Source organism: Pithys albifrons, chromosome 8 (assembly GCF_047495875.1).
Source record: "Pithys albifrons albifrons isolate INPA30051 chromosome 8, PitAlb_v1, whole genome shotgun sequence".
In the NCBI taxonomy this organism is placed as follows: Eukaryota; Metazoa; Chordata; class Aves; order Passeriformes; family Thamnophilidae; genus Pithys; species Pithys albifrons.
Genome location: NC_092465.1, coordinates 21,276,123 through 21,289,608, shown reverse-complemented (window position 1 = coordinate 21,289,608; position 13,486 = coordinate 21,276,123). Strand labels below are relative to the sequence as shown.

At 36.6% G+C, this 13,486-nt stretch overlaps 1 protein-coding gene across 2 annotated transcripts in view; it reads left to right on the top strand.

Moving 5' to 3' along the window:
- Window positions 1–13,486, top strand: part of SLC25A12 (solute carrier family 25 member 12) — a 47,475-nt gene that overhangs the window by 11,382 nt on the left and 22,607 nt on the right. For both annotated transcript variants that reach the window (XM_071562919.1, XM_071562920.1), the window contains 3 exons: window positions 7,963–8,102; window positions 10,852–10,998; window positions 12,091–12,229. In XM_071562919.1, coding sequence (XP_071419020.1) covers window positions 7,963–8,102; window positions 10,852–10,998; window positions 12,091–12,229 — 426 coding nt within the window. The remainder of the gene's footprint in view (window positions 1–7,962; window positions 8,103–10,851; window positions 10,999–12,090; window positions 12,230–13,486) is intronic.

Below are 13,486 nucleotides of genomic sequence, written 5' to 3'. Positions count from 1 at the left end.
TGTCATTTTTATGAGCATATACTTAAATTAGAGTCTAAAGAGCAACACAAGAAGTTGTAAAACAGAAAATTGCATGTTTTTTCTTTATCTTTCTTGCTTATTTTTTTTTATAGGGCTGATAAGTCTTGAATAGGAAATTCTTTAGGGAATTTAAAATGTGCTGTTGGTTTCTTGTTTTTTTTCCAAAATAATTATATTGCAGTTATTACTGTATATTGTAACATAATGTGGTACACATTTTTTGTGCTACAGTTCCCACATTTTCTGCTCTCTTTTGCCTTTGTAAAAATTGTTTGTAACATGGGCTGCTTATTTTTACTTTATATGCATATCATGCAATTTCATACATGTGTGAAAAATGTGAAAGATGATGTGTGACGTGTTCAGAATTTGGTAACCCTGCAGTCAATTTCCAAGTCAGTCTTGTGGACTTTAGAAGCTGTTTTATAAATGAGTCCTGCACTCTTTCATTTTCATACCACGTAAACAGAAAGGCACAGATTTTAGTTTCATGTGAAAACAGGACAATATAGAAAAAATGTCTAAATTTTAGAAGTTTTAGTAAATTATTAGAAATATACTGAAATGAAGTAAGTTTAGGCAGTTGGTGTGAGAACTGCTGTCAGACAGTTACCTGTTACAGACTGTACTGTATCCAGTCTGCAGGTAAACCATGTTGGTTATGGGAGCAAACACAAGTCAAGGTTTTCTAGCTCAGGTAAAACACTCTTTGGATGTGATTTCATTGATGCCAGTGCTAACTGAAACCGGTAAGTGTTGCCAGAAGCAACATGGATTTACTGAGGTTTTTCTGCACTGTGCATCTGGAGCAAGGGACAGAATCAACTTGGGTCTGTTAGACCAGTGACTTGAACCCAACACCGGCCTGGGCTGAGATAGTGCATGTTTAAGAATATTCTCATCTACTCAAATTTTCAGTTACCTGGAAAAAGTGAAGTATGCTTATTGAATTTTAGAAATGGATCTGTGTTTGAAAGCAAGTTGCTCTAGTTGGCTTCACATCTGCTGTGTAGGATTTATTTACTGACATGATTTCTGACCATATGCAAGCTCTTCAGCATTTAACAGTCCTCTTGAGCCTCAGTCTGCCACTTGTCTCTTAAAATGTTTGGCTTTCAACTCTCCAATGACGAAACTATTAACTAAATTGTATTATAGAAGAACTGTCATAGAAGAGGAGCAAGAGGATTATAATTCTTTAGAAACTGTTTTGTAGAAATACTTGTCAGCTATGCTATGCTCATGAAAGTCTGTGCAATATCATATGTTAGTTGGAATTGTTGAAATGTAAAGCCTTCTGTACTTTAATGTCATCTGCGTTCTTAATCATAGAATTGATTGGGTTGGAAAAGACCTCCAAGATCATCAAGTCCAACCTTTGGTCCAACTCCAGTCCATTTACTAGATCATGGCACTCAGTGCCACATCCAATCTTAGTTTAAAAACCTCCAGGGGTGGTGAATCCACCCCCTCTCTGGGCAGCCCATTCCAATGCCTGATTACTCTCTCTGTAAAGAATTTTTTTCTGATATCCAACTTAAATTTCCCCTGGCAGAGCTTGAGCCCGTGCCCCCTTGTCCTATTGCTGAGTGCTGGGAGAATAGGAGAACACCAACCCCCACCTGGCTAGAACTTCCCTTCAGGGAGTTACAGGCAGCTATGAGGTCACCTCTAAGTCTCCTCTTCTCTTTGGGACATTTTTCCAGGAGTTTTGGACATACAGAAACCCTGTATGGATGGCTGCCATAAGTATGCAGTTAGTATTCTGCAATGTTTGTATAGTAATTCCATTGCAAGAACATGAAATTGGACCTACTTTGTATGGGCAAACTGCACAGCATGCTCAGTACACTGGACTTGCAGTCAGCTTGGTGAATAAAAAGCAGTGAAATGACTATTTTAATAACCCAGTGATACAAGTAACAGTGTAGTTTGAATTACTTTTTAATAATGGAGAAATAGATAAAAAGCATGTATTTCCCTGATCAAGTGCTTCTACATCTTCATAAATACTTACTAGGTGAATATATTATGCAAAATGTGTTGCTAATGAGCCGTTACAGTACTGCATTAACCATAAAATATTTAAGAGGTAACAGCTAAAACTGGTGAAGAAAAGCGTTTTGGTTCTAAGTTGCTGTTTGTAGCCTGAGAACACTGACAAGGGCTTTGCTCTTTTGATCATGGGATGTACCTACCTAAGCTGCTTAACATGAGTGAAATATTTAAAAACATTTCATAAAATTAATACTGCTGTGCCAAGGAATATTGTTTCTATTTTGTGCAGGTCTGTTGACCTGAATTCAGGTTAAAGCACACCTGAATCAACTGAAGCTATTTGGGTTTTTTTCCAATGTTGAAGCAAATAATCCTTTCTGGGGTTAAAAGGTGAAGTCTGTGACTGTCACTGAAACTTCTCTGAAAAACAGGTTGTGTAACTGGAAGTAAAAGGTTTCCTTATAATTTATCACTTTGGCACATGATACAATGGTCTGGACTGCATCACTTTTAATTAGAATATACAATTTCAAGGCTTTTTCTAGCTGTGCTTTCTTGTAGACTCACCACAAGAAAAGCATTTGCTGATAAACTAGAGAATTTCAGAGATGCTTTTTTGGTTAAATACATGTGCTGGTATGGATAGAAAGATAGAAATAAAATACATTCATGATTCTTCTGCATTCAGAATTATTTTGGAGATAATTGGAAAACATTTATGGAACTGAACATAAGGCTTTTAAAAACATCCTGCAGTTCACCATCTATTTACAAATACTTTGCAGAGTATAATAGTGTCCTTTTAAAGCACTGGAGAGGAGAAGGCAATCAGATGCATAGTAATGCAACTATTGTGAAAATTATGTGATACTGGTGAATTGAAATAATAAACATCAATTTAATAGTTTCAGAAGTTGGGCATACATTTATACTGAAGTCTTGCACATCTCTTTTCTTAAACAAATTTGAATCTGGGAAAGTTCAGGTTTCTATTACTTAGGACTTAGAGTTTGGGAACACTGGAAGAAGGTGAGTGAGAGGAACAAGAGAAAGGAGTTGAGTATATGTTGTTACTACTGCTTTGCTTTTGAGTATCAGGAAACATGGATTACTCCTAGTACTCACTCCTCCACCATTTCTAAAAGGGCAATTGTCTTGAAAACGCTAGGATTTGGATTTACTCTTAAAAGTTCTGCTTTCTAATATATTATTTGCAACTGTAAAGGCTGGAAACCTTTTATAATGTAAAGACAGAAGTACTCATAATCACACGTCTACAGAGCTGAGGATGTAAGAAAAACACCATGCTTCTAGCAAGTGTGCTATAAACCAGAACTGCTATTTTTTTTGGCCTCCTGGTAGCTGTATGTTGGTTGCCTGTTTTCAGGGTGTCATTTGCTTAACACTTGCAAATAATGTATGAAACATCACTGTATGTTACTACTTTCTTTTGTCCTTCCCCCCTCCCCTCCCCCCCCCCCCCCCCCCCCCCCATGATTTTTTCAGTCTTAAACCACAATTGGAAATACTTGTAAGCAAAGCAGGATGGGAACTCTTCCTTTTTAAAATAATAATATTATTAAAGTTCAAAACCATAGTTCAACAAGAGGAAACAGAAAAGGAATTTTTTGTTACGGCTCTCAATCTTAACTTTAAAAGGAATCACAAAGCCTTTTAAAATAAGAGTAGAAATACAATGTCACTATTTCTAGTTTTGCTTTCTCACATCAAAGTGACTCACATTTGAATCACTCAGTATACTTCTGGGGCATGAGGTGCTACAGAAAAGTCTATCTGCCTTTAACTGTGGTTCTTTATTTTAGGCTTCAAAGGGAAAATATGCTACTAGCAGAAACAGTGAAGAACAGCAACGTATAAATGTTAAAATGCATTATGTGGGTTAGGTCTGAAATATCTTCAAATGGGACTGTAGATTACTGAGTAGACAGATTTAAAAAAACCAAACCAACCCTGTTAAACAACAAACCTTTAGTATACTTGTGCTGCTGCTTAAAATTTATCACTTGTATATTTTTGTGTCCCTTGCGAACATGGTTGATGTTTCATCACTGGGGAGAGGGAATGGCAAACTTGGTACAGGATGATGGCACTGGAATTGTGTGAGCTGATAAGTCAAAATAAATAATAGGTACTACCTCAAGGTTTACATGGAGTACTGAGCTCAACCTCACAGTGGGCTACCAACAAGACATCATAGTTGTTTATAATTTAACGTTCTTCTCTATATGAAATTCAGTGTTGTGTAGAAACTTTGCTTTACTTGTATCATTTGTCTGAGCCTGATAGGTAACAATGTTTGCTGGAGGTTGGGCCAGCAGCCATGTGTGCTGTCTGCAGATAGCTGTTCAGGCTTCTGCAATTTGTTTAAAATGATCGGGTGGGGAAATTCTGAAGCAATCTTGCAAGAATGTGTGTCGCCTTGGAGGTAATGTACTAGTGCACTGGAGTAGTAGGTTTGTTGTTCCTGGGGCTGATGGTAAGTTGAGTGTGTCATCAGGCTGCTGACTTCTATGCCTATCTTGAGAAGAAAATGCACTGCTATAAGCCTGGAAAGAAAGTTATCAACTCAGTAGGAAAGAATTCCACTGTGGAAAGGTGAGCAAAGAGTAGAAGACAGTAAATGAGCAACATGTATTGACAGGGGCGATGAATGCAGTCTGTAAAATGTCATACTAGAATGAAAGGCTTTAAAAATAATTTGCTGTTTGCCCCCTGCAGAATATCCCTGTTGGAGATTTAAAAAATTTGTAGTTTATCTTAATTTAGAATCATTACTGGGTTTTGACTGAGAGATATAAAAGAACCCTGCAAACCCAGTACCTGTACCTTAATGTTGGCTGTTTTATTTGTTGTCAGTGCTTTGCTTCTACTATGGGGGAAAATAATTAAAAATTAAACATTGGATCATAATTCAGAGTGGTGAAAGTGTAGGTGATGATCACATTACATATAATTTCTGAAATTTGATTGTCTGTTTGCTGCTTCTCATCACACAAGCTGTTAGTTTAATAAAATAGCCAAAAAATTGGATTAAAAAGATATTCTTGATATATTGTGAAGAAAGCATCCCTGCTCTTGGGTAGACAAGAGTAAATCTTAGCACCTACCAAGAGGTGGTTTAGAATCTCAGATGGCTGTGGACAATTGTATTCAGTATTTCTGTGATTTTAATTGTGTCAGTTGCTTTACTGTGACGGTGGTGAGGCACTGGCATAGGTTGCCCAGAGCAGCTGTGGCTGTCCCATGCCTGGAGGTCTTCAAGGCCGGGCTGGATGGGGCTTTGAGCAATCTGGTCCAGCGAAAGGTGTCCCTGTCCATGGCATGGGGTTGGAATTAGATGATCTTTAAGGTCCCTTCTAAGCCAAACCACTCTATGATTCTGTGATTATTCAGGACAAGTACACAATTTTGCCTCTTTACCTCAAGTGTTTCATAAGGAAAGCTAACATGGAATTAATTAAGCATTAGACAAAAGAGCGTATCTTTAAACTCAAGACTACATGCGTATACATTATGAAGTATGAGTGATTGCCTAGGGAAGAGAAATGGATAGGGCACCTGAGTTTTCAGAGAAGCAACAGGCTAGTTTGGGTCCCATTTACTAAAGCTAGTTAGTCACATCTAGTCTTCTTCAAGTACCAGTACACTCAACTATTGAATATAAATTTATTAACTATACCTTTTATGTGCTGAAGAATCTTGTGATATGTTGATGACTAGTTATATAGTGTTTTAATGAAGATAATAGTTTAAGAAACTGATTCTTTGTGGTTTAAGTAGTATACAAATAATTGAACAAGATTTATGAAAACACCAGGGGCTTAAGTCTCATTAAAAATAAGTGAAAAATCTGTCTCCAAGAACATGGATGGATAAGAAAAAAAATTTTTTAAAGAAAAAACTGTGGGTTTTTTACCTTTCTCTAAGGTTGAAAGAAGCAATTATCAGAAACAAGTGAAAATGCAATTTAAATTCTCTGGCTGCTTCAGCACATTCTTTCCCAGGTTTTCATTAGGTGAACTTGGTGTGTATTAGAAGTCAGTCCTACAGACATGTAAGTAGTCAGTAGCTGGCACTCTGTGCCTTGGTAGCCATGCCAGCAGACCCAGTGAAGCAGCCCTGCCTTCTGTGCTGGCCCAGCGTTCAGTGCTCTTTTGCAGGCTCCACAGGGAGCTGCACTGGCCCATTTGTGTCTGTAGTGCATGAAGACTCCACGTAGCTTGGTCAAAAGCTGCAGTGAATTAGTAGTCAGTTGGGGAATTTACATTTACTGATCTTGATTCCTTGATCTTTAGCAATGATGAATAAATCTACTGCAGACAGAACTTTAAAGGGAAGTACGGCAAAATAAGATAGTTTGGCACTATGTCTTTGGTGCTTTATCTCTCATTTTTTTAACCCTCACCTTGCATATTAATACTGGTGAGTAGGTATGAATGGACAGGTAGAAAGAGTCAGAATAGTGCTTTAGGTTTCCTGTTTACCCTAACAACTCATTTAGCCTACCTTGCAGTGGAAACTGATTTAAATTGCAGGATTTTTACTATACTCTGTGTTTGAGCTTTAAGTAAGGTTAAAATACAGTTAAATCACTATCCACAATCTCTCCTTTGAATATGCAATCTCAGTCTAACTGTGAAGCAGGTGATCTAGCCAAGGAGTCCTGCTTTGTGTGTCCCCATTCTGAGACATATATTCTGGACATTTCTCTTCCTTTTTTCACTGAAAAGATAAAACCATATTGTGGTTTCCCTGGATTTGATCGAGAACTAGTAGAAAGTCTATAGAATTGAAACAGTGAATGAATTCAAGTAGTCCTTTAGCACAGAGAAAGCAGTAGATTTACTCCCAATAAATAGCTCTTGATGGAGTTATGAAGTGATAATTGAGATTCTTCTCATTGCATTTTGTCTTTTAGCAGAACTGTTTAAACATATCAAAGGTCCATTTTCCGCTAAGATATTACGTGCTTTGGTTTAAACTTAAGCTGTATGCCACATTTTATTTTGGTTGCTAGCAGGTTCTAGGTTGATAAAAACAAACCATTTCAGGTACTATGAGGTAAGTTGAAAAGTGTTCACGTGGTGTGGATAGATGTCCAGTTGTGCAGTTTGTGTGCCTGGATAATCTGCACAAAAGAAGGGTTGTACTGCAGCATGGCATTGCTGTGTTTCATGCACACTTTTTCAGATGAGGTTTTTGACTGAATTCAGATAATACATTTGGCATTGGGATTTCAGTTGTACAGTATACATGTGGAGAATTCCATAATCTGAAATGGCAGGTTTTTTCTTGATTTAAAAGAGGACATCTCTATCTTCACTTATCTTACAACATTTTAATAACTGAGACTACCAATTATGTTTTATAGGATTGGATTTTTGTGTGAAGGCCTTATCAAAAGCATCTAATAACGTGCTTTCTGCTGAGTTAATGATACGTTTTAGATGTCATTTCTTATACCTATCTTCAATAGCCATATTCAGACAGTGTGATTGTAATAATCAAGTTTCAATCAAACCATACTTAGTATGACAAATATTGCCTGAGATTGTAATGCAGGTATTCGTGCTCTTGATAAAGGGTTTAATTTGACTCCTGGCAGAGACAGAGAACCACTATTGATTTTTATATCAGAATGCAAAATAGCTCTTATTTGTCATGTATGAGGGAAATTGCTTCTTAATTAAAACTAAATAAAACACTCACTCCAAGGTTTTACACAGTAATACGAAAAGTATCATGTTGTGTTTCAAATATATTCTTATACAGGTCTGTAATGGTTCGGTTAGCAATTATTCTTAACAAGCTAAAACACTTCTTAAACAGCTGCTGAAATCATCATTTGTTTGTGTACTTCCTGGAATGCTTGTAGATTTACTGTACCCCATGGCTCACTTGTTGTTTTTGCCTTCCCCAAAGCAAATGTCAAAGAAATATTTGAACAAACTGTTATTCATCTTCAAATCCCCTTCAACTGGGACTGTGAATTCATTCGACTGCATTTTGGACATAACAGGAAGAAGCACCTTAACTATTCAGAGTTTACTCAGTTTCTTCAGGTCAGTTATTAACCTTCTTCCAAAGCAGAACTGAAATTGATTTCGCTTCTAATAATACACTAATACCATTATACATTTTGAGCTTATTCTGGTAGCGATAATCCTTATCGGATACTAATCCTGACAGTTATCATGAACTGTTATTTCTCCATACCAGTTTTGTAAGCAGTGTGTAGTCATTGTGCTTTAACTTGCATGCCATCCTTTAGAAGAAGGAGACTAAATAACTGCTTATGAAATTAACCATTTTACTGGTTGTTGTTAAACTGGATTGAGGGTCTACTTTTTCTGTTATAGGAATTTAAGAGCACAACTGACCTCTACAAGAGAAAGTTAGCATCCTTAATACAGCCAGTTTCTACTGACCATATAACCTCCCATCTAGAGGTTTTAACTTCTGTAACATATCTTTTAGTTTTAAAAACATTATCCTAATGCTTACAATTTTTCTCTCGCTGGCATGCATGCTACCACACCTGTATTGGGAATGCACTCTTAAATGCAGACAACTTTGCGGGAGGTAAATCTGATTTCCTGAGATGTTGCTGAAGCATCCTGTAGGGATTGAGCTTTAAAGGATTTCACTTGTGGAACTGCATTCTGTGCTAAGCCAAAAAGGTGCGATTAAAACATACTATGAATTGAACATCATAGTAGAAGAAAGTAAAGGAAGATGTCAGTTATAAAGGGTGGAGAAAGAGAAAAGGTAGGAGAAATTTACACTGTAATTCATGGAAAGGGAGCTCACAGAATTGTAGGTAATTGCACTGAATTCTGTAAATTAGCATACAATGATCACCTCATGATGTAATTTTCTGACTACTAGCCATCAGGAAAAATAGATTATGTGCTTCTAGAGCTGGCCTTTGGTGCAAAAAAAGCTGTGTACGTACTGTCTTGAAAGTAAGGAGTTATAGATGTGTTTTGACATCTGTAATTATTGTCCAGCATAAAAATAGAGTGTAGTAACACAGAATAGTTTGAGTTGGAAGGGATCTTGAAAGGTCATCTAGTCCAACACTCACTGCAACGTGCAGGGCCATCTTCAGCTAGGACAGCTTGCTCAGAGCTCCGTGAACCTGACCTTGAGTGTTTCCAAAAATGGGGCATCTACTACCTCCCTGGGCAACCTGTTCCAGTGTTTTACCACCCTCATTGTAGAAAATATCATCTTTACATCTAGTCTGAATCTACCCTTTAGTAAGTTTAAAACCATTACCTGTTGTCCTGTCACAACTGACCCTACTAAAAAGTCTACCGCATCTTTCTAATAAGCCACCTTTAAGTATTGAAAGGCCACAGTAAGGTCTTCCAGGAGCTTTCTGTTTTCTTCCCCTCTGCAGGCCAAGCAACCCCAACTCTCTCAAGCCTTTTCTCATAGGGCAGGTGTTCCAGCCCTCCATAATTTTTGTGGCCTTCCTCTGGATCTGCTTCAACAAGTCCATGTCTTTCCTGTACTGAGCAGATTCTAGAAAAGCATAGACCTAACTATAGGAACTGAAGTCTGTATTTAGGTACTGGAGTTTGGCACAGTCTTTCAAGGCTGAGGTATAATTTGATGTTACTTTCAAGAAATAAACTGTCCCATGTTTGATACTACATATTTGAAGTGATCCCAGGCACTAATGTGGGATATGAGTGCAGAAAACAACCCCCAGATTACTAGTGAGAAGTACCTTTTTATTGGGAACTCAGAGCAAAGTGATAAATGTCTGTTCTGGTTTTATATTCATTGTTCCAAGATATGATACTGCCATGTGAGTTGAAATAACCTCTTGCTGTCAGTCACCATCCTTAGCAGGGAAGGCTCGTATGAGTTGCAGTAATTTCAGTATGTACACAAATTGAGTATTGTTATCACTTCTTTTAGATCAGGTGGTTTTTCTCATTTGGTCTAGCAGCATCTTTTGGGGTTTGTATCGAGCATATTTGTTGCACCCTGATCTAGAAAATGTTGATCATTAGGTTATGAGAGTTGAAAAATTTCTGTAAAGGTGATATAAGCTAGATGGTTTTCCCTCTTTTACTTTCTGTCAGAATATGGTTATTATTTTAGCAGCTTCTAGGGGTCTGAATGACAGCCGAATGTGCTTTTATTGTTTGGTTGAATAGAAGGAAACAACTTTTTCTGGACATAGAATTTACAACCATCATTATTATCTTGAGGTTAGGTTACCACAGTGTGCTTTATGTGAAGGTTCTTACAGTTTGTATAGGAGTTTTAAATTGCCTGAAATGAATGACCATTTCTGACATTATGGGAGACAGCTGTTTGGGCACTCTAAGTTCGTATTATATAATTTTTGCTGTCCTGTTTATTTTCAAGTACTTTTCAATAAGTTAGTTTATAATAGCTCAGTCATATCTGAGCTTGGATGTAAGAGATCAGCTCACTTTGAGTCTTTAAGATCAATACTAGAAGTTTTTCTAGCAGTGAAGTATTTAATAAATAAACAGACAGCAGACAGAACAAGGGTATGTGAAGTTCATTTCTCAAATCCCTTAGTGAAAGTGCATATTTCCTTACCATTGAATTCAGACTTTCCTTTTGACAGAGGAATGAAACGGGGTAGAATCAGAATGCAGACTTCTTGTTTTAGCTGGGCTGGCCTTGAAGTTTAAACTGTATTTGTGCTGTGTTCTACATGCACAGACCTGTAAGACCATAAGAATATGCAATCAGTGAGTTTTGTGAACGGTGAGTTGCAGAATGTTTTTCTAATCTGCTGTCTCTGAATATTCGTTCTAGGAGCTGCAGTTAGAACATGCAAGACAAGCCTTTGCAATGAAGGATAAAAACAAAACTGGTCTGATAACTGGCCTGGATTTCAATGAGATCATGGTTACCATTCGCTCGCATATGCTAACTCCATTTGTGGAAGAAAATTTAGTTTCAGTAAGTGTGAAGAAAAAGTGCCTTCAGTTCAGTGTTTAATAGCTGTAATGTTTTAAGATGGTACTGCTTCTGTCCCACTTTGTCTTCTACCTGTTTATGACTGTCTGGGTGCCAGAAGTGATAAACTTCCTAATACAGTGGTCAGAGTGAAACATGGCACCATTCCTTGGCTGCAGTAATGAAAAGGTTGGCAGTCTGGTTTACATATTTGAAGTGCCATTGGAAGCAGTTTGATTTAGTCTACTGTACTTTCCACTAGAGGATGTCAAAATGTACTTGGCAAAGAAAGAATCAAAGAATTGTAGAACCATTTAGGTTAGAACAGGCCCTTAAAATCACCAAGTCCAATGGAAGTCATTTGGGGCAAAAGCATCCAATTTTTATATTTGAATACATGACAGATCTCAAGAATTAGAGGCTACTTACCATTTTGTCATTTTATATACTCTTGAATTCTTTTCTTTTTCAGATCAGAATTTGGAAAATCAGTATGTAGATTCTAGAGATAGAATGGTTATGACTGTGATAGTTTGGCAAGATCTGTAGGTAAAGTAATGACATACAAATTATTAACTAAAAGTAAATAGTACAAAAATTATATAAGAATGAAATTTAAATGAAAATAAACTAATAACATTTATATTACTATCTTACCTATAAATCTTGTCTTGCCTTACTAATAAGGCATACCATCTTCCATAAAATGTAGAGTATCTACTAATTTTAGACTTGGAAGTAGATGGTCATTGATGTATGTGATACAAGAAGTCAGTACCTTTATCTAAAGTAGCATTTGCATGCATTTTTTTAGAAAATTGCTCAGTGACACATTTAGTGTGTCTTCAGATAAATGGAACAATAATCTATTTACATGATTATTTCCTAATCATTTCCTAATGTTCAATTTTTACTACAAAAATAGTATCCTGTCTAATAACTCTCCCCTCATGTTTAAAAATACCTTAAAATTACAGGAATAGAAGGATATCTTTAATTCTTTCATAATTTACTCAAATGAATGTTTCCATAATTTGTAATAAAATGTCGTAGAGGGGCTTAAGGCACTTAACTGCATTTGTTTAATTTTTAAAGGTAGCTGGTGGAACTGTTTCACATCAGGTCAGCTTCTCCTTTTTCAATGCATTTAATGCCCTTTTGAATAACATGGATCTTGTTAGGAAGATTTACAGTAATATAGCAGGTACAAGAAGAGATGTTGAAGTCACAAAAGGTAAAGTATATTTCCTACATCTTATTAAATTTTTAATTCTGTCCATTTTGTAATCGGGTGATGGTTAAGGCAAGTCAGAAGCTTCAATAGTATGCAAGGTTAGGGCTGCTGTGGAAGTGGCTTTTTAACTGTAGGTGATTTTCATCCTCATAAGTTAGTAAGCATTTTCATTTAGCTCATTAAAAAGATTCTGGCAGGAGTCGTGTCGCCCTTATTACTTTGAATGGGTAACTGCAAGTCAGTATCTTATTGAGCATTTTACAACTCCTTGAAAGAGATGCATTGTTGCTAAGAGATAGAAAGTTCCTAGGGAATGTGGTAAAATTGTTTAAGTTTGAAAATCCATCATGAGTAATTTCTGTGTTGTTTTAGCTCTACTTACTTTATTCATTATTAAATCTCTTTTACAAAAATTGTATGAATTTATGATCTCAGTGCTTACTTGCCTGAGTCTTTTTATATACAGGCTTGAGCAGATTGCTTTTGTAATCATTTTATGACAGATTTTCTCACCAATTTTATTGCCTGTATGGATGGCACCAAACAAACCATTGTGTGGTAGAAAGCATGCCAAGTTTTTGGTTTTTTGTTTGTTTTGGGTTTTTTTCCTCTTTGTTTGGTTTATATTCCTATGCAGAGCACAGGAAAGCATAAAATTCCTGTTTTTTGTCCTCCACATGGTGCTAACAAATTGCCTTGCAGTATATTTTGGTACAGATACACCTTGCCTGGATTTGTGTTAGAAAAAAGGCTGCTGTGTTTTCAGTGCTCAGACTCATTAACTGTAACTTGCCAATTAATGTCATGATCATGTCATGTAATTTGGCTGGATGAAAACCTAAGCTTGGGGTCATTTAGAACTTGAACAGGCGGAAGTCTGGACACGGTGACAGTAGATGAGTCAGTTGTCCTTAACACTGTGAATAATGGAGCATTATTCTGTTCTGTTCTGTTTTGCAGAACTTTAGAAGTAAGAATCATAAATTGTGGGTGTCATTTTATTAAGCTTGCTCATATGAGGAGTTTTGTTGTCTTTGACGAATTCTTACCATAGATCAGAGTTGCAGAGTCAGACTTGCTCTGTGTTGCAAAGGCCTGTTTCAGGATAGATGTTCTCCTAAAGATATCTTTCCCCTTTAGCGTTATGGATTTTGCTTCTTGGTGATAGACTTCATTTTTGTGATATTAACGTTATTTGTGACTATTTAAAGGGGAAATTTGACAAATAATACCATTGTTGTATTTCTCTTTTGCTTT